Raw genomic sequence first — 26,176 nt, 5'->3', positions numbered from 1 at the left:
CAAATCAAACTAATAGATTATGAAATTCAGTATCAAGTATGGATTAGTTGTTGCATCCCTACTGTATATTCTTCTGTGGATTTTTTAACTCCCTTACAAAATCATTCAACTGTAGCTATTTGCTAAAAGCCATAGAATCAATCATGGTTAACGTCACAAAAGCAAATAAAAACTATTGTGTATTTGCATATAAGTAGGATGTAATTAAGCATCCTACTTGAAAAGCAAGCCGTTCAATGAGTGTGCTCCTGTTTGTCTGGGTGGATATAATTTATCCTCACAGGAGTCTGATGGAAAAACATAAAGATTTGCAAAATGTTGCATGGGGTATTGGTTGTTATGCAACCATGGTGAAGAAGTGTGTTTGTTTCTACACACATCTTTGTAAAGAATGCAGTGTGATGAGATTTTATAATATCTCCAGATGGTTGAGCTGCATTTGAATGATTCTCAAACAAGAGATTTTGAAAACAGGTTACATGTGTGATTTCAGGCAGGTCTAGAGAAACGGTAAGGTGGAAGGGAAGAAAAGGTGAGTTAAATATCTTAAACTTCTGAATCTATGACATTAATCCAGAAGGATGCTACTTAAACAAGCCTCCTACCTGCTCTGTTCATTTCTAAAATCTCCTCTTGGGCAGGAAGAGCGCAATGGTCACTTTGTGGGCTGTGGTGAGGTGAGTTCATGGCAGACTTACAGTAATTCGGTGAGCCCAGCTGGGGGGCACGGGGAATATGCTTGTTCTTTTTCTTTGGTAGCTTCTGCTTAGCCATGGCTAGAGAGTAGTACATCCCAAAGTTATTGACAATGACAGGCACAGGCATGGCGATGGTTAACACACCCGCCAGAGCACACAATGCGCCCACCAACATGCCTGACCAGGTCTGAGGATACATGTCTCCGTAGCCCAATGTGGTCATAGTCACAACAGCCCACCAGAAGCCAATGGGGATGTTTTTGAAATGAGTGTGCTCGCTGGCACGTGGGTCATTGGGATTGGCACCGATTCGCTCGGCGTAGTAGATCATGGTGGCAAAGATGAGAACTCCGAGCGCCAGAAAGATGATGAGCAAGAGGAACTCATTTGTGCTGGCGCGAAGGGTGTGTCCCAGCACTCGCAGGCCCACAAAGTGTCGTGTCAGCTTGAAAATTCGGAGGATCCGAACGAATCGCACTACTCGGAGGAAACCCAGAACGTCCTTTGCTTCGGAAGAGGACAATCCGCTCAGGCCTACCTCCAGGTAAAATGGCAGGATGGCCACAAAGTCTATGATGTTTAGCGTGTTTTTGATGAATTTCTTTTTGTCTGGACAGAAGGTGACACGCATGAGGAACTCAAAGGTGAACCACACTACACACACTCCCTCGATGTAGGTTAGGTAGACCACCGTCTCTGTCTCCAAGTGAAACCTGGAGCTGTTGTCTTCAGGGTTAATATATGTTCGGTTAATGATGGGGTTGAAGGCCTCGTGTGTCTCCAGGCAGAATGTGGTTATGGAAACCAGTATGAAGAACAGCGAGGCAAATGCCACCCACTGCAGGAGAGAGAGAGAGAACAAGGGAAAAGATTGAGAAGGGAAAAATACAATGGTGATCTAAAAAGCTTAAACAGACATCTTTTGTAGCATTATACATTTCTTTACTGTAAATTTTGATCGATTTGCAGAATAAAAAGTATTCATTTCTTTAAAAAACATTATAAATCTTGCCACCTACAAGATTTTAAGCAACAGTGAAATTAAAATATCAAAAGACTACTTAAAAACCTCATTTTGCTATCTAGAAGAATGCACTGTGTGTAGACTGAGTAGAGAAATCTAAACAAATATAGAATAAAGTTACAGGCAAACAAACAGTAATGAATAAACACATTGTCAAACACAAGCTAATGAAAAGCTAACAGAATAGCAACCGAATAAACAAGGCAGACCCAATTGAGCAGCGCTTCTTTGGTGGTTTTGATATCATTGTCAATTTCTATTCATTTTTTTGCACAGACTGCACACTATTCTAGCTATTAATGTAAACTGTCTAAAGTTGTTACTGAACAAAGCACAGTAAACTATTTCTATAAAAATATCATTGCACTACTGTTATTTTGCATACTTTTGCACACACATCCAACTGTATTTATTACTACTGTTCTCACGTTGCTGCTTTTCATAATGTACATACAATCCCTACATTGCATTCCTATTTATATTCTGTATATACTCTGCTCAATACTGTATATAGCAACTCCACTGTACACTACAACACTGTGATTTTCCTTATACCAGTCAAAACTATTTAATTAATTAAACATAAACAACTCCGTCTTCAACTCATGGGATCCAACCCACCCTTTTTTTCCCTCACATCCTCTGACTCGTTTAGGCACTTATTCTCTTTGGAGTTTGATGAAAATAGAAACCCAATGAAAATAGCAACATGCCACAAAATGTCTTGTTTCTTTGTTTCATATAAATGTTGCTCAATATCTCTTCTCAGAAACGATGGTGAATAGAGCTTAAAAATGTATCACTTCGATCCAGCCAATCAATCGACTCAGCATCAGTTCCCATAAGTGATACAAGAATGGAAACCAGGTCAATGTGTCACAAATGACATGACACTTTTACATTCAATAAGGTATCATATAACATATTGTATATCCAAACAAAATACCCCCACCCCCAAAAAAGAAAAAAAAAAAATTCTGAATCATAAAAGGAACTATAAGAAGTAAATTTGACTTTGTGCACTTGATTTTTACTGTTAACATGACTGCAAGAATATGTCCTCAAGCTGCCCTCTCATACTTTTTATTTTTTATTGTCATAGCATATTTGCTACATTTGAAGAACAATGGGTTATCCACCTGTTAGCACGTCCTTACATTTCTTTACAGGTGAGCAGAATAGTCCGTATAAAATGGCCTTGTGCAAGCCTCCTACGGCATGTCCCACGCATGAAGACACCAAGATCGCATCCTTGAGCAACACTTCCAATCTCAGTGGTGAAACTGGATGCAGCAACACCATAGCACAGGTGTAATGGTGCAGTGCACTGCAGCAGAGACGTATATCAGAGGAAGTAAAAAGAATTGACCTTTAACCCTTTGACTGACCTGAGGCCTGTAACATAGGCTACATGCTGTGTCCCAATGTTCCTACTTATACTACGCCCTTAAAGTATGTTTTTGAGAGTGTAGTAGAAAAGTAGGCAAGCTTTGAAACATACTATCACATCATACAGTTGAGTCTTTAACGGACCGCTCTGTCGCAGTTACACACACCCTGTCACTGTAAACTGGCCTGTCAATCATCTTTTCACAGTTTGTATCCTCCACTCTTCATTTCATTTAACTTCCTACCATATCGGAAACTAAAGAAGTAGCACATTGATCTGCCATCCGTGGGACTTCATGCGGAGAACTCTGCTCATATTTTCTGCATAATGATGCAAATTGAGCATCGCGTTATTTCAGTCAGGTCACGTTAGTCACGCTTGCATCAGCTGACAGTCAGCTGTTCCTGACGTGTACCAATCCAGTCTTGACACCTATCACCTGCGGTCTATTTAAATTCCCATTCTTCAGCGTCTCTTCCATCGCATCGCTGCTTGCAATTAACTCCCTCCTCCAACCCCAACTCCACCAACTGAACCTGTAATTCGATCTAACTTTGTTCTTTCTTTACAGTCTCTTCATTCGAAGCAGTCTCTATCACATTTTGTTTACAACTCATGTAATTGAGAATTGTAATTATGCTTATAATGGTTCTGTTCTGTACCCCAGGGAGTTTGTCTTGCTGCTCTACCCTCTATGTCCAAGCATGGCTGCATGGACAGGCGTGTGGAGCGTTGCCCAGAACATAACCATACCGCCAACACTAACTGTATGCAATATAATTGTTATAAAATATACTTGACCGTAGTGGTCCTGATTGAATTAAAAGTTAACGAACAAATGGATGTTTATAAAAGTTTACATTGCTGTTGCAGATAACACAGATAACATTATATAAATAATTTTTTACTAGTTTAAATGTTGATTATTAGTAACTCAAACCCCTTTATCTAAACCTCTCTACTTAACCGTTGGTCGTACACATACACCATGTTAGTAGTTTTTAGTTACGTGTTTTATTCATGTTTGTAGTTCTCACATACTATTTTGGATGGATAGTATAAACATTAGGATGCAGGGACAGTTCAAACTCAAGGACATTCCTTGAGGTTTCAAAACGTTTCTATTTTTAATTAATACTTTTATTCAGACACATTAAAACTGAAAAATAAAAGCTGTTCTTTTCAACTTTTTATTTAAAAGTTTCCTTAAAAAAGATCATAGTTTCCACAAAAATAATAAGAGGTACAATTGTTTATCAAGCATAGAATGATTTTTGAAGGATCACATGACACTGAAGATTGGAGTAATTTAAAATGTAGCTTTACATTTTAACATTAATTTCATTTAGAAAACTGCTATTTTAAAATTCTAATAAAATTTGGCAATTTTAAATGGTAGTAATATTTTACCTTTTACTTTTTCTTTTTTTTTCTTTCTTTGTTTGTTTGTTTGTTTCTTTCTTTCTCTCTTTATTTATTTTTATTTATTTATTTTTATTTTTTGGTGCACATAAGAGACCCCAAACCTTTGAACAGCATTGTTTAATGCTGTTTGATTGAATTAAATCGCAGGCTAGAATTGCTGGGTTCTCATTAGTTAGCAGTTATAATTTATAAACACATTTTTCCATTAAAGTAAATCCATTTCTGTGAGACTGACAGGTAGCTGAATCTGAATGACCAGTTCATGCAATGTCCATGTTCAATGACATTGTCAGCACAATTGTTTAGCCATGATATTGATTCTTTTCTCTTTCTGTTCAAACAGATGAATTACCCCTGCTGGTCTGGACTGTTTGGGTGTAGAATCATGTTACCCTTCTTACAATCATCAAAAGATTAATGACTAGTTACCCGAAACTCTCTTTGTCAGTGGATCTGCCTCAACAAAACACACAGCAGTGTGTGTCGATGGATTGTGGTCTGATTAAAATGCTGACGACTAAGTATTCTGAAGTTCACTCAGTATACTACAGCATGCATTAAAAGATTTCTTTTTTAATCAAATATGAACTTCATAAGGTTTTACGGGGTTAAATGTTTGTTTCATTCAGGCAAATGGCAAAGTTGCTGTTTTCTACAATGACAAAACACTCAGCCCACATGATACAAGCTGTTATTTTATTGTTATAATAAATCTGAAGGTTCAAATCACATGATACGTGATACAATAAAAATAAAACATTAAGCTTTTTTGCAGACTAAGATGATGTGAGTAAATGATTAGGTGAAAAGTGCTAAGTGACCCCATTGCCAAAGCATTTCTGCATGGCAAAATGAAGAGAGTGTAATAGGGACAGACGGAGGGGAAAAAGAAGGGAAGGGGCTAATTCAAGTGTCTCAGAAATAGCACAAAATCCTCCCCCTTCTGCCTTACATCACCTCTTACTCTCATTCTCTGGTTGTACCTCTGTTCCTGGAGATGAAAGCTTGTCACGTTCTCTTATGTAACCAGACACAGTGCACCCACATTAGGGACTGTGTCTGTATTTCTGGATTCATGTGTTTTGCGTCTGCAGGGAGGGCCTGTGTATTGGGCTTTTTGTACATGGCTGTGAGTGTTGGCATTCCTGTGCTTTCATTTTTGGACAATAATGTCCCACTGGGGCCAGTTGGGGAGTCCTGACTAAGTCCTACCAGTTTATTACCATCTGTATTAATTGTAAAGGAGCTGGTTGCAAAGCTTTTTTCTTTCTTAAGGAAAAATGGCAAAATCACAACAAATCTTGAGTCACATACAGTATCTGTAGACTGTTTCTATTTGCTATTTTGGCCATTCTAGCTGTTAGGATTATTATATTTATTATATTATTATTCAAATACTCAAAACATATGTATAAAAATGAGCAGTGTTTCAAAAGTGAATATAGGATACCAACAGGAGCTCTTTCTGCAGGTTATGCTAGTAGATGGCAAGAGTGTTTCTGTGAATTATTCTTTGAGATGATTGGCTTTAGATTTATTTATGAACAAAACAAGTGACTGGCTGCATCTGAAATCAAATACTTCCCTACTATAAAGTAGACGGAAAAACAGTATGTTATATTCGAATCCACAGTATTCATAAAACTGTAGGCGGAAAGTGGTCAGATGACTCTTGCAGCGAGATTGTGAAGTGTGTATCAGATCTCTTTTATTATACTAAAAGTGAAGAAACTTTGTTTTTTGGCAGATTGATTACCATTTGTATAACAACAGTTTTACTACAAAATCCATACTCATGCCTCAGTAAAAAAGGTCTAGCAATGATAGGAACACTCCACTCATATGTAGCTTACATATAAGTGACTCTTTCTGGGTTTCCAGGAGCAAAAACCAGGGTCAGAAATCCATCCCTCAGAGATTACTATTAAATGCTAAAGGTCAAATTTGCTTTCTGGAGGTAAAGAGATTTTTTAGCTAAGTGCAAACAAAGGTTGCACAGCCTTTTTAAATAAGTAGCTATATTTTCCCACTGAGCTGATTTCCGAGGGCATTTGTAGCTTTTTTTCTACCAACATAAAACCGTCTGTAACGATAAAAACCTCGGGAAGGAGGAGGCGGGAACCGGCGGACAATCAAATGATATTTTAATGATCAAAATAAACACAAAACAGCGCGTCAGCCTCTCACAGACGACTGACGCACACAAATAAAAAGCAAACACAAACTAAAATCCAGGCCTGGTCCTCTCTCGTCCTTCACTGTCGTCGCTCCAGTTTTATATCCTTCCATCTCCTCCGTGGGACTCGAGACCGGTGGGTCGAGCATATGTCGCTCATCTCCAATCACTCCACCGGCCTCGCTCTGTTCCCACGTCTCTCGGCCCCGCCTCGTCACATCGTCTTTAATCCTTTTGCACAGAATATTATACTATTCTCAAAAATATAGAGAGGCACCAGACAAAATTTTTAAACCCTTTCCTCTAATTTTGCTTTTTTGCCAACTCCACAGTCTCTAAGCATGTCTGTGTGTTAACAGTGAATTAGCAGGTTTAACCAGTGGCATCCTTTTCAAAATGTAATCAACTTTGAAGTGTACAAATCTTCTCTAAATTATGCATGTTAAAGATTTAAACTGAAAACACGAACACTCGCAGGAGAAAAGATCAGAGGCATAAAAGGCTGTGGGCCACATTACCACAAACTTCCTGTAATATGTGTGCTAGCATGCTTGACACTGAATCCACACAACAAATTTCCATTAGCTTGCAGTAATTCATAAATATATTCCACTCAAGCCTCAGATTTCCCAGCTTGGCTGGTCAGTGAAGATGACCTGTGTACAGAAAGTAGGAGGGCTGTTAAATGTACATTACATTACACACTGCTGTTTTGCCATTAATGTGCAGTAAAGTTCCTACTCAAAACTGAAATAAGTGCTTCTCTTCACTGATGGGAGATTAATGGGGAAGATTGTGCTGGCCATTCTTGAAGGAGAGCTAGCAATTCATTATTGTGTGTTCAGTAAAGCACACCACTAATTTAGCAACCACAATTATTTATGGTGGCTGCTAAATTATGGTGGTGTTGGCGCAGTGGATAAGACACATGCCTTTGGTAAGAGAGACCTGGGTTCGAAACCACTGTGAGAAACTAATGTGTCCCTGAGCAAGACACTTAACCCTTAGTTGCTCCAGAGGCATGTGACCTCTGACATATATAGCAATTGTAAGTTGCTTTGGATAAAAGTGTCAGCTAAATGAATAAATGTTGATGTCATCATCTCCTAATGAACTTCAAACTGACAGTCAAGAAGCCTGTTGTAGATACATGAACTGACAGCAGTTTATTTAAACTCATTCCATAACAAACTTCACTGTAATTTTAACAGCACTTGGCACAAGCCACCAATATATACTCTTTTAGTCATGGGCAACATCCAAACTGACACCCTGCTCTCAGATATAAACACAGCCTCTCCCTTGGCTTCCTCTCAAACAGTGGTCAACCTAATGTGTCACCGACACTCTTTGGTCTGGTTTGTTTGGTTTTCTGTGTGTGTACATGTTCACGGCTGGCAGCGGAACAGCTCCAAAGACACTTCTGAATATGAAAGGAGCATTACTGTATGATATATACAAGAATAAAAGAGCAGTATGAAATGTATCCACCAATCAGAAATGCAAACTGTTTGTTTGAGTGGCCTGCTGGGCATGATAATAAGAACACTGATCAAACCAAAAGTGTGAATTTGGGGTGGACCTATTTCAATTGCATGAATTGAAAATATTATTTAAGCTGCCTCTCATACTAGAGCATGAAGTGAGTTGGATGCTTGCTTTGGTAGACCTACAAATGCAGCAAACCCAATGTATCCTAGCAGTGTAAAGATGCTTATTCTTGCTTATTGTGGGTAATACACAGGGACACACCCTCTCTTTTAAAAAACTGTGGATATTGATTCCAGAGTGAAATCAACAGCCACGTGCAAATGTGCTCTGTCTTTTACCAAACATGCAAATAAAATCAGGAAACGAATTTCCTGTCTCTGTTTTGGATTTTGACTGCATGTTATTTGTTATGTAAAAAAAAAATGCAGAAAACATAAATTACTGCAATCGCTTTTGGCCAGCAAGGGGCTCTTCAAATCTGCCACGTCTGCATGCTTTCAATAAATAAATAAATAAAAAATAATAAATGCATAAAAAAAGGAATTTATTTGTTAATGAGGCAATTCCTATCATCACAAATGACCACACACTTACTTTCTAAATAAAGCAACATTTTGCTTTTATGCATGTGCAAATCCATCAACTCCATGATGTGTAAAAACACAGGTCCATCTCTGCAAATGGTATATGTTTATGACCATTCCCTTATTAATCTAAGTTTCCTATAAGGAACAAGGGCCTCTGCCTGACTTCTGGCCTTACCAATTGAATATCAAGTTGGCACACTCATAATCACACGAGTATGCTACACAAATGGCAGACTTCCACAAACAGCAGTACATGCCACATTTCCAATAATGAGACTTAAGAAGGACTGTGGATTAGAAGTATCATTACACCAAACTAAAAATTAAATTTTTGTGACAATCCTTGGAGTACCATTCAAGTACGATTCCATTTTCACCCTATAATGTTTCAATTCAATGCCATGTGTGATACATGTACAGTTCTCTTTGGCTGACAGGTGGCACAATCTGAATGAGACGCAATGTCAATGTTCAGTGGCTTTGTCAATTGTTTACCCGTGACAACGGTTTTTATTTCTCCTTTGTTTTCACACATATGAACTGCTGCTGCTGTATTGTTTTGGTTGAGAATCATGTAACATCACTTATTAGTGAAAACAGACTGCCTCTGCCTCAATAAAGTGAGCTGATCGACAATGGTCTGAGTAATCTGGAACGGAAGCAGGACAGTCAGCATACCATAAAGTCCATTAAAAAGAAAGGTATCAGCTATCTTCTCGTTTACACAAATGCCTTCCGGCTAAATGAATAATAAGCTGTCCCTCAAAGGACATTAGGACATTAATTTGTGAGGCTGACAGGTGGCTGAATCTGAATGACTAGTTCATGCATGGTTGAATGGCTTTGTCAGCACAGTTGTTTACCTGTGATATTGATTCTTTTCTCTTTTTTTCTGTATTCACACAGATGAATAACCTGTTGGACTGTTTGGGTTGGGAATCATGTGAAGTCATTGCTTACTGCAGTCACTGGAACAAAGGTTGAAACTCACTCAGAACAACAGACAGTGGTCTGATTAATAGAGTGCATTAAAATGAAAGGTATCAGATACGCTGCCACATCTCTTGCAGTGAAGCCTTCTCCTCCAGTCCCTTCTGCAGCACTTTATACCCCAAGCTCTCACTGTGTGCTTTGTTTTAAGCTCTACTTAATGTCTTGTTCTATTCTGGGATCTCCCTTCAGAATAAAACAGGACTTTAAATCTACTGTGAATTAAAAGGATAGGTTTTAAATTAACACTGGCATGGACATATTTTTTCTTATTTGAAAATTAAATATATAATGTGCAGGTTTTATGCAAAGTTCAAAACAATGTTCATTTGAATTCGTCTTTCATCAGTTCAGATTTTTGTAATGAGGAATAATTAATTCATCATTGGCTTATGCAATGATATAAGCAACAGTCAAAACAATATTGCAGTCTTCTGTTTTCTCTAAAATGTGCAAATATAGTATTAAGGACATACATAATAAAATTAAGTACTGACATTTACATTTATACAGGAAAAAATAATATTAAAAAAGACAAAATTTAATTACAGTTAAACAAGTCTTCTTATATAACTTTTAAATATATATTCAAATATATAGTTTTTTTTTTACGTGTTGCATTAGTTCATCATTTCATTAGTCATTTGAAAGAATCATTACACCCATTATAAGGGTGAGTAAATGATGACAGGATTTACATTTTTGGTTGAACTATAGCTTTAAAACTGTTTGGGAGCACAGGAGCAAAATCCGCTGGAGCTTAATTACTGTTCCACCTGCTTTGAGCAAAATCCAGCATGAAACTAGAACTTACTGCATTTGGGTGCCCCAGTTTGAGTGTCTAACACCCAATTCTCATGGCCTATAGTATCAAGGCTATTCACAGTTGCTGGGTCTCTAGAGCCGTTGCCCTGCAGCTCTTTAGAAGGGTGTCCTGCTCTACTTACTGCTCATAGACAGAACTGGGGGAGATGGGTTGGGGGAGGGGGTAGTCACAGGGTGTCCTAAAAATTAGGAGGAATGGAAAAGTAGAGTGTGTATATTACAGTATATGTTGCCATGGCCTTTTTTATTTTTAATGTCGTTGCTTTTTGGCTACAGGCAGGATAAGCAGTACCTTACTCTGTCTCTTTCCTAGCAGATCACTTACAGTAGAACATGCCAGAGGTTAGCCAGTATGCTGTGTCAAGGTACTCCACCCTATCTCTCTCCAGTAATTAAGGAGCTCTACTCTGCAGTCTAATTAATGTTAATCACTCTAGGCTTCCTCTGGGGCTGACTTCTGTTCTGCATTTACAAGAATCTGTTCAAGGTTCGCTCTGATGATCAGGTGCCAGTTCGGATGAGAAGAGAGTAAGACATCTCACAACAGGTAAGTCTGTCTTATGAAAGTGACATGACATACAGCCAAGTATGGTGACCCATACTCAGAATTCGTGCTCTGCATTTAACCCATCCAAAGTGCACACACACAGCAGTGAACACATACCCGGAGCAGTGGGCAGCCATTTATGCTGCAGTGCTTAGGGAGCTGTTGAGGGTTCAGTGCCTTTCTCAAGAGCACATAAGTCATGGTATTGCCGGCCCAAGACTCGAACACACAACCCTAGGGTTAGGAGTCAAACTCTCTAACCACTAGGCCACAACTTCTCCACACTTTGCCCCATAATTGCCCCATAATCATTCCATGGCATTCAGTGTCCAGCGTTTCCAGAATACTGTCTCCAAGAGAAGAGCCTTTGAGTTGTACAATAATAATCAAAATAAGCTTTCATAAACTAATGACTCACTAAAGGAGACAACGAGGTGAATACAAACTAAGGAATAGGACAGAAAGAATTAAAGAAATGTGTCAGTAGATAGATAGAAAAGTGTTCCTTTAAATAAAAATGAATCCAGGGATTGGGAAACCTCTTCCTGTTTAAATTTTTCATGCTGGCTTATATTGTTAAAAACATATGAAGAGTTCAGATGCAAAAGCCTCTTAAGTGCCATCTGAAATTTTTCTTCCAAAATTAGCATTTTTATCAGGCTTCTATTATGGTAAGTTATTTCACTTTAATTGCATAGAAAATGACCTATTCATTGCCATTAGAGTAAAATTACTGAGCCTAAACATAGGAGCCTGATAAAAATGCAAATGTTTGGATGAAAATTTCAGATTGCACTTAGAGGCTTTTGCATCTGAACTCTTCATATATACATGTATGTGTATGGACCAATAATACTCCTTTACCATGTCTTATTCTGTCTCCAAATATTTCAGCAATGATCCACCTTATTTTTTCAACTCAGAAGTAAACTGAAATTCAATTCAAGTATATTTATATAACTCTTTTTACAATACAAATCATTGCAAAGCAACTTTACAGAAAATTATGTTTCTACAATACTTAGTAGTTTATCAGTGGTGACTGTCAGTTGATGTGCATATGGCAGAAATCAATTTAAGATGTAATCAAACAGACAATGAACACTATTAACAGCAATTATTATATGATGCAATTAAACTTATAGTAAAATTTGTTAATGCTGTATGTTGTTTTAGGGTTAGCATCATCTGAGGTCCTCTGAGGGGTTGGCTTTAGGGCTTGGTATCGATTCAGATGTATCGATTCGATTCAATTTGATTCGATTTCGATTCACAAGCTCTCGATTCGACTCTTGATTTTTTTTTATTACATTCAGTGAATATAGTTTTAATACAAATGCTACTGATATTTCTAAAAAAATAACAGTAAACATCATTTTACAAATGGTGAATTTATAAAAAGAAATTAAGAGCCACAGGGCCTGTATTTTAAACCTTTTCTTTTTTTGTATACACTCAGTCAAAGGTTCTTAAAAGAACCATTTCTCTTTCCTTTTTAAATTCCAAGGATCCTTCTTTCGCCACAAATAACCTTTTCTGATATAGACAGTTTCTTCAGATGTTAAAGGTTGTTTAAAGGAACCATTTAGACAAAAAGGTTCTTATGGCATCACAAAGCACCTTTATTTTTAAGAGTGAAGGGTCCTTTTAATAGGGCCTTATATTAATTGTTCTTAATATAAATTGGTAAATAACTGGAAGAATAACAAAGTGAAGTGGTAAAACGATTCTTCAAAACAGTGTTTATGATTATGATAATAAATTAAAATAATCTGATAACAAATATCAGTTATAAAACATCATGCAGCATAATTTTTGTTTAGTTTTTTCAAGCTAAAATAACTAAAAGTGGATGACACAGGAAGCCTAGGACATTGAAGTTAAATATGACCGTATATGGCTGCACTTAAGTTAAAAATAAGGTGGACAGAACACATACTGACAGTAGACATAACAATCAAAAGGGATCCCAGCAAAATGTTTTTAAGAACTTTTTGCCATTGGGAGCAAAGATATTTTTTTAAGCTGTAGTTTCCAGTTTAAAATCTGGACCAGGCATCACTTAAACTCCCTTTCCTTTTAAATCACAGCCATGTTTAAAGGGATACTCCACCCCAAAATGAGAATTTGGTCATTAATCACTTATCCCTATATCGTTCCAAACCCGCAAAAGCTTCATTCCTCTTCGGAACACAATTTAAGATATTTTGGATGAAAACCGGGAGGCTCATCTGTGTTTCAACCGTAACGTTATGAAGCGACGATAATACTGTTTATAAGCGAAGAATACAAAAATATTGAATTTATTCAACAATTCCTTTGTCAACAGTCTCCTCTGTGTCTCTCCACATCACTCAAACTACCTACGCTCTTCTGTGTCAGCCGCGCCACAGCCGCGCTGTTTTCTTTCAAATCAAAGCATAAATACATGCAGAAACAGCATCCCTGTGGCGTTGCTATTATTTGTTTTTTTATTTACTTCGCTTACAAACGGTATTCTCGTCACGTTATTACGTTACGGTGAAACCACTGATGGCAGATGGACTATTCTGATGACGTCTTTCATACATTTCTGGACCTTTACAGTGTAACTTACTTGGCAGTCTATGGGACAGTCTCAAGCCACCCAGTTCAGCACAAACAAACAGTGTGTAATCTGGTGTGAAAAAACAACAACATTATTATAACAGATGATGTAATGTGACATATAAGACCAACATCACAATATTTTATATGTTTTATTGTGCACATTAAGATGATTATTATGCAAGAGGAACAGAAACTAAAGTCACTTGTCATTCAAACCTTTCGTAGAATGTGTTTTTTTTGTCCATGGTTTGAGTATACAGAGATCTGATAGATGAGGACTATCCATTTCACTTTTACACCCATTAACGTCTGAGATGTACACTATACGAGCAAACATTTGGAGTTTGTAAGATGGCAAAGATGGCAATGCTGTTTTTTTATTCAGTGTTACATGATCCTTCAGAAATAAACCTACATTACATTTCTTTTTAAACTTTCCTCCTCAAGAACTAGTCATCAAAGCCATCAATATTACCTATTTAAATGAGACTATAGTAGCAAAAACAAGCCATCTAATTGTTCCTAATTAGGCTGTTTCGAGATCTGCTAAGGGGCATGCAGAAAAGTCATGTTGTGAAGTGATGGATTTCGTGTGGAGAGGCAGGAAAGTGTCTTCTGCTCTGTGTTTGTGAGAGTTTCAAAACAATGGGTGAGCGGGTCTAGGCTGGAGGGAGTCTGTTGAGGTCGAGGTGATAATGTGTGAATCCTCCCTCTCTGCAGGTACAGAAACAAGAGTTGGATGTGATCTTGCTGTGACGACAAACTCATCACAGCCAGGCCATACCTGAAAACTAAAAAAGACACTCAGGATGCCTTGAATTTGCTCCATTTTTCTGCTTACCACTACATCTCAAGAATGTTTGATGTACACGACTGCTTGACCTGCAGAGGACTACATGGAGTTGTCTTCATACTGTATGTCTTCAAATGTATTGTGAAATGTATAGAAAACAAAAAGAAAGTGAAGAGACTTCTCTCCGGTGATGTACAGTGGGTATTGAAAAGAAATCACCCCTTTTTAAAATAATCACATTTTTGTTGCTTGCAGCCTGAAACGAAGACGGGCACAGTTTTTGTTTTATCCAGCTATATTTACTCAACATCCAAGTGAAAGATTACACCAGATAGACAACACCAACATGTCAAAACAAAAAAACAAAAAACACTGTCTGCTCAGTTTTGCTGTGTGCTTTGGGTCACTGTCATGTTGGAATGTAAACCTCTTTCTCACTCTGGCTGAGGGCAGCAGATTTTCCTCAAGAATGTATTCAGGACGGTATTTTGTCCCATCCATTTTTTTCCTTCAATCCTGACAAGTGCACCCTGTACACCCCATAACAGGGTATTACCACCTCCATGCTTTACTGGAGGAATGCTGTTATTTGGATGTTCAGCTGTATTGGATTTCTGCCAGACATATCATTTGGTGTTGAGGCCAAATAATTCAGTTTTACTCTCATCTGCCTCAGAATCATCAAGGTGTATTTGGGCAAAATTGTGTGTGGCCTTTCTTGATCAGTATTTATTTATTTATTAATTTTTTCTTGAAATCCTCTCATACAAGCCACATTTGTGGAGAATCTGTGATGTTGTTTGTCACATGCACACAATGACTACACTTCGTCATGAAATCCTACAACTTCTGCAGAGTTGCTGTATGTATCTTGGTAGCCTCTCTGACCAGTTTCCTCCTGGCTCTTTTTAATCCAGTTTGGAGCGACGTCCTGATCCTGTAATATAAAATAGTGGTTCCAAACCATGTTCCTGGAAGCCCCCCAACACTGCACACTTTGCATCTCTCCTTTGACTGACACACACACCCATTTCAGGTCTTGGAGTCTCTGGCTGCATCCGAAAACTTAGGCAGGTGACTTGCTGCCTTGCTGTCGTATCAGGCAATGCATGAAGGCACCTCACGAAACTGATTTTGGACAGGCTTCTGAGGCAGTGTAATGTTTTAATGATCTACAGCAAAATATAGAGAGCTTTGGTGATAACTAAGTGGATATTTCATTACTGCAATATTGATTTCTCGCTAGAAATGACATCAAAAGTGGAAAATGTTGATCAGAAACATACATTTACACACAAACTGACCACCGACCGCAACTTTCAGACGCCATCTTTATTTTTTTGCTTAACTCTCCCAGAATGTAACGCACAGGATTGTGGGATATCAAAGGCAGCGAAGGATACATCTAATGCTGCCTTCAAAAATCGGCCAGATGAAGGCATCTCAGGAGACAGGAAGTGAAGCTAACATTGAATTCGGACGTGCCTTGATGCCTCACGACCTTGGAATGCGTCCTCCGAAGGCAGCATTTTTCAGTTTTCAGATGCAGCCCCTACTAATGAGCTGATTATCTGAATCAGGTGTGTTTGATTAAGGAGACATGGAAAACATGCAGTGTTGGGGGGCCTCCAGAAACGTGATTGGGAACCACTGTTTTACCAAATACCTTCCAGTTCTTAATAATAGACTACACTATGCTTCTAGGCATTGATAAAGCCTTTGCAATTTTTCGACTCTATCTATTGACTTTTTGGCAGTGTCTTGGCACCCATAGTGGATTGTTTTCTTCAGTTTCTGTATACTTCTAAAGACTACTAAAAGAAATGCTACATGAAGCTCTTTCCATGCCGAGCTAATCAAACTGACTACAACTGATCACAGTTGAAAGTCAAATGGCTTTGTGTGCCATTGAGAAGGTGATTAGCTAACACCTGATTGAGTTGAGTCATTCTTTTTCCAACTCTGGTGAACTTATCAGTGATTATTTTCTTCTGACATGTTGGTGTTATAGTAAATACAGCTGGATAAAACAAAAACAGTGTCTTGTCAATGTCTCTTCTATACCCACTGTATGCCAGACTTTTCCATTCATTTAGTCCAACTTTCACTCCAGAAACTCCAAGTACTCACCCTACATTTTTTTTTCTTATTCGACAATCTATTATACTTGGATGTTTGTCACAATATGGAAGAAAATATCTTTTGCTACTTCTGTTCCTTATGTTATACTCTCATTGTTAGTTATATTATACTCTCAGAATCCAAGTCCACAAAACAAACAAAAAAGGTCATGTCCCCTTATTTAACTTTTTTCTTTTCTTGTTGTTAACATATGATAACATATCCAATCAGCCTGGTCACCTCATTTCAATAACATTTTTAGCCTCCAGACTTCTACTGTAGATAAATTCATAACATGTTTTATTCGTTCATTGGCTTATATTTTGTCCCTGCGTAAACAAAACCTCATACTAAATGATGTATTTACAAAATAAAGTAACTGACACAGGGGCAAACGTGTACACAGACAAATAATCATCCAAAAGCCTCCAGAGAAGTTTGCCGCGTTTTCTGACATCTCATGAGGAAGACCAGCTTTCATCTGTTTCATTAGCGTTCTGAAAGCGTTGCCATGACAACTTATTCCCAAGACATACACTGTAAAAAGCAGTATCTTGCCTGCCAAGGACATGAAAATATCAGGTGCTTTGGGAACCAGCACAAACAACTGCCAGATGAGAGTAAAAGAGTGTCATCTTTAAATAGCTAATAAATTAATATTTGGTGAATATTTTTTACAATTATAATACAAATAATCTACAAACAAGTAAGGTCATGTATGTTTCTTGTAATAAAAGATGTGTTCTTCCGTAATGGCACACTTGAACACTTGCCTATGGCTTTGAGAAGTTTAATGTTGTCTAACCACAGAAAAAGTTCATTTGATTCACTGATTCCTGACATAAATCCACTATACTTCTAACAGTTCATCAACATGCCTTGACTCGTTTATCAGCGTTCAGTAGCCTAGGGTGCAATATCCAGATCTTGGCAGTGGTCCTGGTCTATTTTACTTCTATTGAACAGGCATAAAAAAGAACAATCTCACAATAGTCCAAACCAGACTGGCCTTGTAATTGACATATGCATTAAAAATCCTCCTGACCACATTTGAAAGTCATGACATTTGCCAAGTATGGTAACTCATACTTAGAATTGGTGCTCTGCATTTAACCCATCCAAGTGCACACACCCAGAGCAGTGGGCAGCTATAGATCCAGCGCCCAGGGAGCAACTGGGGGTTCAGTGCCTTGCTCAAGGGGACTTCAGTCATGGGTATTGATGGTGGAAGAGAGCGCTGTTCATTGACTCCCTCCCTACAACTCCTGCCAGCACCGAAACCCGAACCGGCAATCTTCTGGTAACTAGTCTTTAACCATTAGACAACCGCTGCCCCATTTTGGCTGACATTTTATTATCTAAAGCAGCTAACACTGTATAGACATACATTTGATCAATTCTGTCATTCCCTGGGAATTGAAACCATTACCTTGGCATTGCCCGAGCCCTGCTTTACGATTTGATCTACAGGATTCAGCGATTACTGCACACATTACAACAGCTAAATGCCCACTGTAAAAGTCTGTCAGGACCAAAATAAATGCTTAACACATCTAGCATCTCAAGTGCTGTCACTCAGACCGCCTGAGAATTTTTTTTTTTATCTGCCTTGTGTGTCTTATCTCAAAGCAGCATGGGCACATAAATAAAGAAAAGCCTTTGCCTCGTGATGTATTCTTTTTAATGTTCTCCCGGAGTGATTAATTTGTGCACGAGCACCCCAGCGGCAGGGAAGGGAGCACGCGGCGCGTGGCACAGCAGTATTGCAGTCAGAAGAGCTGTCGATCAATGGCTACATGCAAGACGCCTGGAATGACTGCACATGTTTTCCCCAGGGTGACCCAATTCAGTTGCTTCAGTTTGATATATCGCTAATAACGCTACCAGAAATGCAATATTTATAATCTTAACAAACACGCACGCGGTCAAATATATTGAAAACCAATTTCTACGTATCAGCTCAATAGCAACTGTATATTGAGATTAGCTTTCAAAGATATTTCATTGGTCAAAAATAATATTGAAAATTATAAAACGAAGAGATCCTTTAAAAACTATATAAAACACAGACCAAGTTGTCTGTATTAGCTTTCTAAACATGTCTTATGCATTTACAAAATGCAGCTAAAAAAATTTAATTTATACAATTTCTGATGAAATCTTTTGAATTAATGTCAAGTGGTGTAAGCATCCATTACAACTTTGCTTGATTATTGAATACATACTTTAATACAACTAGCATTATATGTATATGTGTGTATATATATATATAAATATATATATATATATATATATATATATATATATATATATATATATATATATATATATATATATATATATATATATATATATATATATCATGAGTTCGCTTATTTGTTTGTGGGGTTTTGTTATTAATTAATTTTTATTTTTTTTATCACATGATAGAATGGCTCCTTCCATGTTGATTTGGATGTGGCAGACAAAAGTGTTTTGAAAGAAAAGATCATGGCAAACTATTTAGGCAAAATATATTTTCAAAGAAACTCAGCCTTTTAATACCACATTTTCTTTTGTCTTGACAGTTGTTTATTATAAAAGATAAATATAAGAATTTTTTATTTTATAATAAAATTGTATTTATATATATTTTTTTGTATTAATTGTATTTTTAATATAATTTTTGGGTAGCTCAATCGGACTTTAATATTGGCAGGCTCAATGCAACACGTGTTTGGATATATTACAAGCAGTGAGCAGCGGGGTTGCCACGTTTAAATTTGTTCATCACTCACCCTTGCATATTTAGAGGAATATGGATCTTCAAAAAGTGCCCAAACACGACGCTGCCAACGTTGCCACAACCCTGCACCTTTTGCGTCAGGTGAGTCGCCGAGGGCCAGGCGTTTAGTCATTTCGAGTTCCTCGTCTCCATCCCCTGGATCACCCAAAACTTCTGTGTCCATATCATCGTTGCACATTTCAGCTGGCCCCCCGCCGAAACTGTCCAGTGCCTCTTCAGCCTCCCGGTGCTGCCGGTACGTCATCCAGCAGCAGGGCTCCACATCTGTCTCGTCGATGCCCCAGAAGGCCAGCTCTTCTTCATAAAGAGGGCCACAAACATCAGCGGGGCAATGCAACTTGCCAGTCCTATAATAATTGAGAATGTGTGCAAAAACTCCGGGGTGGCGATCAAAGAAAAACTCGTCGATCTGGGCGTCATAGTCAAAGTGACTGTGGGCATCAGGCTCGGCGAGCCAGGCTAAACGAGTCCCGGGGAGAGTGCGCAGGGTACTGCGGTAGGTCTGGTGTCGAATCCCTCCCACGTTAATCACAACACGGTCTTTCTCGTCGCCCTGGCCCATCTCGTCGCTTAGGCATGTCTCGAGCCCGGGCCAGGCATTACAACGCTGAAAGACCCGGAGGATACATGTGCGCAATTGTTAGGCAACGGAAAAAAGAAAGTGAACTGAATAAACGCAGAAAAACGTGCGCAAAGGCAGCTCAGCTGCAGGAAACCGCTGCATGAGCGTTTGATGTTCTTGTCAGGTGAATATGGGATTTCCTCCAGATGCCAAGAGAAAATGAGAAGGTAGTACAGACGTTAAATGAATGCAGAGGTTGTCATAAATTCACGCTCCGCACCGTGGGGTCCAGAGAAGGTGCGAGGCTGATGGCTTGTGGTGCACCGCTGGTGGCAGATGTGTGTGTGGTTCTGAACGGACAGCTCCCTCCTCTCTCCAAAACGAGATACATGCACTCCCCTTATTATTCCAAGTCAAGTCCGTGGAGGGATCGATGCTCACTGCAACGGTCACATTTTAAGCGTTTTTTCGATGTAACATCAGTCGTTTTCTACAAAGCATATCCAAATGCCCCCGGTGTTTGTTCGGAAATGATTGATCGGATCCGCTTTATTTCCACCAAATGGATATTTTCAGTCTTCCTTTTAGCGCGTGCCTGTCGACCAGTGTAGAGCGAGGTTCGTCATTCCTGCGGAGAGACAACATGAGCACACCGACGCGCATGCGCAATTGCTGAGTGGATGAGTCGACGCGTGCACTAGATCAGATATTGGGATGGTTTCAGACACTGAAAAGCTCTATTCAGAAACACGTTAAGTATTATTGGTAGGACAGGCTGAAAAAGCGCTGCGCCATGCTACTCTTTCCTTTATATATATATATATATATATATAAAGCAATTATATCAAAACGGGTACTGGGATCTACTGTGTGTTAACATGACTGGCAAATGTTTATCATTTTAATCCAGCAGTGCATTTATTGTAGTATTTATTTGCAGACAGACTTGAAGTTCATTTGATTTTGGTAACAACTGTTGCAGATTGAAAATGTGTTTAAATAAAGTATTTGTATTTGACATAAGTTGTATGAAAATGCCCTTGTATAAGTAAAAAATACTCTAAAATAAATAATTCAAAACTTTACATCAGTGTAAATCTATATATTTATGCATACATTTGCAGAATGCAGTCTATTATTTAGGAGCTAACCATTAATTATCAGGCCTTGCAATCTTTGGAAAGCATCAAAATAATTAATGAAACATTTTTTAAAGTGCAGATAGTTATATAATCAATCATTCTATCTAACTTATTAGGAAATCACATTATTGCTGGCCAGGCCTGTTTTCAATTCACGTTTTGCTGTTTTTTCCTCTAATCGTCATTTTTGACAATTTAAAGGCAGATTACAGTATGTGCTTCATCTCAGAAAACACATAATGGGATTTATCACAAATTATCCTATTCTGCTGTGGAGGAAAGGCAATTAGGCTTCAAAGGAAAGATAATGTCCACTCACAGGTTATTGCTGTATGGTCCCATGGGCTTGACCTCCATTGTCAGAAACCCATTAACTCGTAGGAATTATCATTGACAGTCAAAATGTTCAACAACCTCCACATTCATATACTGCTTGTAATATCCACTGAATTAATATCACAAACCTCTGTTATGATATCATAAACTTTATTATGTCATAATAAAAAAAAGGATTGGAATACGATTTCTGCGTTGGATCAAAGTAGGATGTCAAAATTAAAAGAGTCCTGAAATTATATTAAAGATTAATTTATTATATAAAAATAATTATATGAACATACTTTAATATAACTGTATTCATAAAGGTAAGACAGGTTGTATGTTAAACGCAATATTTACTAACCCTACTTCTGGTCACTATGTTAACTGTTATATCGAGAATATTACTGACATCAAGAGGCAGAAACCAGTACTGACAGTTGACGATTTTCATGATGATGATAAAATAGATGATTAATTAATTTATTAATATTTTACATAGTAATAGTCTCCACAAAAATGTCCTTTAAATGCGTAAAACATTGTGCTTCTTGCTGGAAATATTTACAATTAACTGTGGCACTTTGTATATTTTAATATATATATATATATATATATAGAGAGAGAGAGAGAGAGAGAGAGAGAGAGTTAGTGTTCACGTGAGAAAATAAAAGTTATCTTTGTCTTGCTCCTTACGAAAAGGTACATTGCTCCAAAGCTTTACTTTACTTGTTTAAATCTCTAAAGCTCTGTTCCTTCACAGCCACAAGGTGGAGACATACTCTAATTCTTCACAAATAAAAGGCAAGTAAACATGGCTATCACAGGCACAATTTTACCCTTCCCATTGTTTTATATGTACATGCAATAAAGGACATCGATGTAGTTATTTTTAACGACCCAATACGAATTTGTAAATAATGAGACAGATCAAACTGTTCATAAATGTTTGCGATAACCCTTGAATTATGAGGATTTGCGATAGCCTATTTGTGAATTAAAGGCAGCTAATTTATTTTTAAACGAGTATGTAATCTTCTCACTACTTAACTCATAATCAAGTTTTTTTTGTACGGTATATGCTGTTATTCGGCCGTGTTTAGGGGGACTCTCTAAGGGGGAGGAAACTGGGTGTTGCCCCATTTTTTATTTTTTTCCAAGTCGACGGAATCAAAGCAGCAGCAACACAGACGGGGGATTGGAGTTCAGTCTGCGCGAGCGCTGCATAACGGCTGCTTCATCGAGACAATCCTCGTCAACCGGCTTTAAAACATCCTTCAGAAACCGACACCATGGGCGTGGAAGGTTGCACGAAATGCATCAAATACTTGCTCTTCTTCTTCAATTTCATCTTCTGGGTAAGTGGACATTCATTTTTTGCGTGTGGCCTGAGAAACCGCCACTGGTCTCTTACTAAGAGGATTTGTTTAGCCTTGATGTTTTCAGCTGTTATGAACAGGAAACTAACCTGCGTCTCTGATGACAGAAACGAAGATGCCCCTGTAATTTCTGCTATGACTAATTCACCGCAAATAATTTTTTTTAAATGCAGACGTTTATGTAGATGGTAACGTTACTATTAAAGAATCGCCAAGACAAAATGATAAAGACGCATTACAGCTTTTTTCGACCTCAAAGCGAAAATAACGGACGAGGGGCGAGGCGTCCACCAACAAGATTTCATTACATCTAATTTAATTTCATTGTTGCGGTAATTTTCTTTGGTTTATGTCCCCATCAATGTCAAAAGAAAATCTACGCCCTTGTTAACGTTACTCTAAATAAACAGTCTAGCTAGATATCAGTAATGATGGGTTTCTTTAGAAGAGTAATTTACAGTGTTCCAGTTTGTCTTATCTACAGCACATTCTGTCTAAATTATTGGTAAAACATTTACAGTATATTCACAAAATCTGGTTGATAATCAGGTCACATTTTTCCGTTTACAAATTAGTCTCTTGGTTAGAAAGAAGTTAAAGAGCATTGCGTAACTGCACAGATAATTGCCTAAGAAAGTATCACAGCATGAGTCTAAATGATAATGATAAGTGCTGAAACTAAGCAAATCGTGTCTGAGTACTACATTGGAAATTTAATTCACGGCCATTAAGTAAGTACCTTGTATATAGTATGAATATGGGTAGTATGAATTAAATTGGGACGTGCTATATCCGCCATGTTGTTACTGTCACATGACCAATCCCAAAGACTTGCCTACTTATACTATGCCCTAAAAGTATGTACTAATTTGGTTAAGAAAAACTATATTTGAGTATGAAGAAGAATATTATGAAAGCTTAAGACATACTACTTTGTCATAACTGTGTCTTTAATGGACGCTGTGTTGCTTAGTTACGTGGTCCTGTCACCATTTAAACTGCCCTTGTCAATCATCTTGTCAAATTTAACATGATCAATATTTAAAAAAAAAGTTCACAATGTTGATGCAGATTAAATTTAACGAGGACATAAAATAAATATTTTTTCAACAGGTTAGATATTGATTATTTATTACTCAAATCCCTTTCTCTACCCTTTCCATCTGTCTCATATATCTGCCATCTTTGTAGTTTTTTTTACACTGTTTATGTGTGTTTGTAGTTCTTATTGTATACTTGTCCACCACACAATGTTTTGTGGGCAATATTACTGTAGCTTTTAGACTGTGCATGGATCTGTACTTCAACTACCGACTAAACCATCTGGGAATCTCTCACATACTCATTTCAACATACTATGATTTACTAATTCTAATTTTAAATAGTATTCAGGATGGATAATATGCGAATAGGGCCACAGCATTTAGAATACCTAAGACGTGTCACTCGTAGAGTTTTGAATGGGGAAAAATGCAACGCTCTATATGGCCGCTCTATAGTACGAAGCCCCTCCTTCTGAGTAAAAGAGCCAATCTCTAATCGGTAATGTCAGAGCATCACTGCAGCTGCCGATATTAGTCCCGGTTGCTATAGAAATAATCAGCATTCTGAGATGTGCACTAAGGACTGCGCATGTGCACTGGCCGGTCTAGCCTGATGAATTAGCTTTTTTAATGCTATTTGAGTAAAAGAAACAACATTTATGAGACAGTTGTTGTCAGATATAATTGGTGATCTCAAATATGAATTTAAATCTTAAGCTTGGTGAACAATTTTGGAGAATTTGATGTTTCCCCACTCAAAGAGATAGTAGCTGCACTTGCATGCCTGAGAGGCATTTTTTAAAGATGGCCACAGTGTGACATGATTTGTCTTAAAGAGACTTTGCCAATCCTGCGTCAGTTGTGTCACTTCACGTCCATTCATAAATCCTCTCCCATGTCCTCATGGGATAGTAAAGTGTCCATCGAATGTGCACTTCAGAATCCAGGCAGAAGAAGTAGGTCATCCGGGTACTTTTCACCTACTGTTTTTTTGAATACTATTAATTTGACATACTACTACTCACCTCACATACAGTTTTTCACCTAGTAGGGAAGTTAGCGATTTCGGATGCATCTTATGTACATAAAGTTTTAATAATCGTTCTAATTCTATGAGATTTGCAAAGTCCACTCCACAGCTTCAACAGTAATTACTCAGTAGAACAATATCGCTGGAATAACTTTCATTATGTTTTTTTTTCCACCCAATATTAAAGACCTTTAGCGTTTAAAGCAACAGACAACATAACTAAGGCCTAGTCCACACGGACACGGGTATTTTTATAACCGGAGTTTTTCCTCCTGCGTTTAAAAAAAAAATCCCGTCCACATGAAAACGCCAAAACATGCTATGAAGCGCTGTCAAGAGCATGCCACACCAGCAGGCGGCGATATAACCCAAATTGTAAAGTCACCTTGGCCAATCAGAAGCAGTCAGCAGCGCACAATCTGACATCAAACACAGCGGATAACGGCACACACTCTGACATCGCAAGGCAAAAACCCCGGTTATACTGTCCACACGACAACACTGCAACCGGCGTTTCTGAAAATGCTCACCCTGGCCGTAGTTTTCAAAAATGTTCGGTTTCGGTGCCCTGAAACTGCGTTTTCGTGTGGACGAAAGGCCGAACCGCGTAAAAAAAGTCACGGTTATAAAAATACCCGTGTCCGTGTGGACGGGGCCTAAAGCTCATGCTTATAATAATCAAAACCACAGCCATAACTATAACGGCACAGATGATCGAAATTGTTAGAATCACTTTCAGAAGAATTTTTCCCAGCTGATAAATGATAAAAACATTGACAGCCGGTTAAGAGTCCACCTGACTTTAAAATCAGCTTGATCATGCTTGAGCATTTAAAGCGGTAGACAACCTGTCAACAGTGTGCATTGAAATAAACAGTTTGTCCGTTGATGTGTATGCAAATACAGTTATCTTTGTACTTATTGTTCACGACGTGAACGGGCTGTTAGGCACATTGAGACACTAACTGTTAAAGCCAATATGAACCTTGTGGCGAAACAAAAAACCAACTTCACCATAAAGCAGAGGGTTATTTTCTCACTGGCTAATAGGTTTAATACCCATGATGATTTCTCTACAGGCCCAACAGGAGGTGAGACCCCTCATGTGTGAATGAACATGGCAAAACAGCGTGAGGGTTTCCTACCTTGAGGAATTTTGCTTTGAGAACCGACCCAGAGAGATGGTGGTAGAAAAATACTTACTAAGAGGGTGTTAGATCTAAGAGTCCATTACCAAGCCCATATGATGAGTTTGACATTA

The 26,176-nt window shown here is 38.1% G+C and overlaps 2 protein-coding genes across 7 annotated transcripts in view; one reads left to right on the top strand and one right to left on the bottom strand.

Moving 5' to 3' along the window:
• Positions 1-20,498, bottom strand: part of LOC132105817 (potassium voltage-gated channel subfamily C member 1-like) — a 32,000-nt gene extending 11,502 nt beyond the window's left edge. For 4 of the 6 annotated variants that reach the window (XM_059511257.1, XM_059511242.1, XM_059511265.1 and 1 more), the window contains exons 1-2: positions 19,434-20,498; positions 606-1,536 (exon numbers count right to left, since the gene is read on the bottom strand). In XM_059511257.1, coding sequence (XP_059367240.1) covers positions 606-1,536; positions 19,434-20,003 — 1,501 coding nt within the window. In that variant the 5' untranslated portion in view covers positions 20,004-20,498. Of the gene's footprint in view, positions 1-594; positions 1,537-19,433 lie in introns of all 6 variants that reach the window. The other 2 variants (XM_059511273.1, XM_059511281.1) reach the window with 2 other exon arrangements.
• A 2,118-nt stretch (positions 20,499-22,616) lies between these two features.
• LOC132105811 (CD81 antigen-like) overlaps positions 22,617-26,176 on the top strand; it is a 43,099-nt gene continuing 39,539 nt past the window's right edge. Inside the window, exon 1 of the mRNA XM_059511232.1 lies at positions 22,617-22,821. Coding sequence (XP_059367215.1) covers positions 22,756-22,821 — 66 coding nt within the window. The 5' untranslated portion in view covers positions 22,617-22,755. The remainder of the gene's footprint in view (positions 22,822-26,176) is intronic.

Source organism: Carassius carassius, chromosome 2 (assembly GCF_963082965.1).
Source record: "Carassius carassius chromosome 2, fCarCar2.1, whole genome shotgun sequence".
In the NCBI taxonomy this organism is placed as follows: Eukaryota; Metazoa; Chordata; class Actinopteri; order Cypriniformes; family Cyprinidae; genus Carassius; species Carassius carassius.
This window is presented reverse-complemented; position numbering and strand designations above follow the sequence as displayed.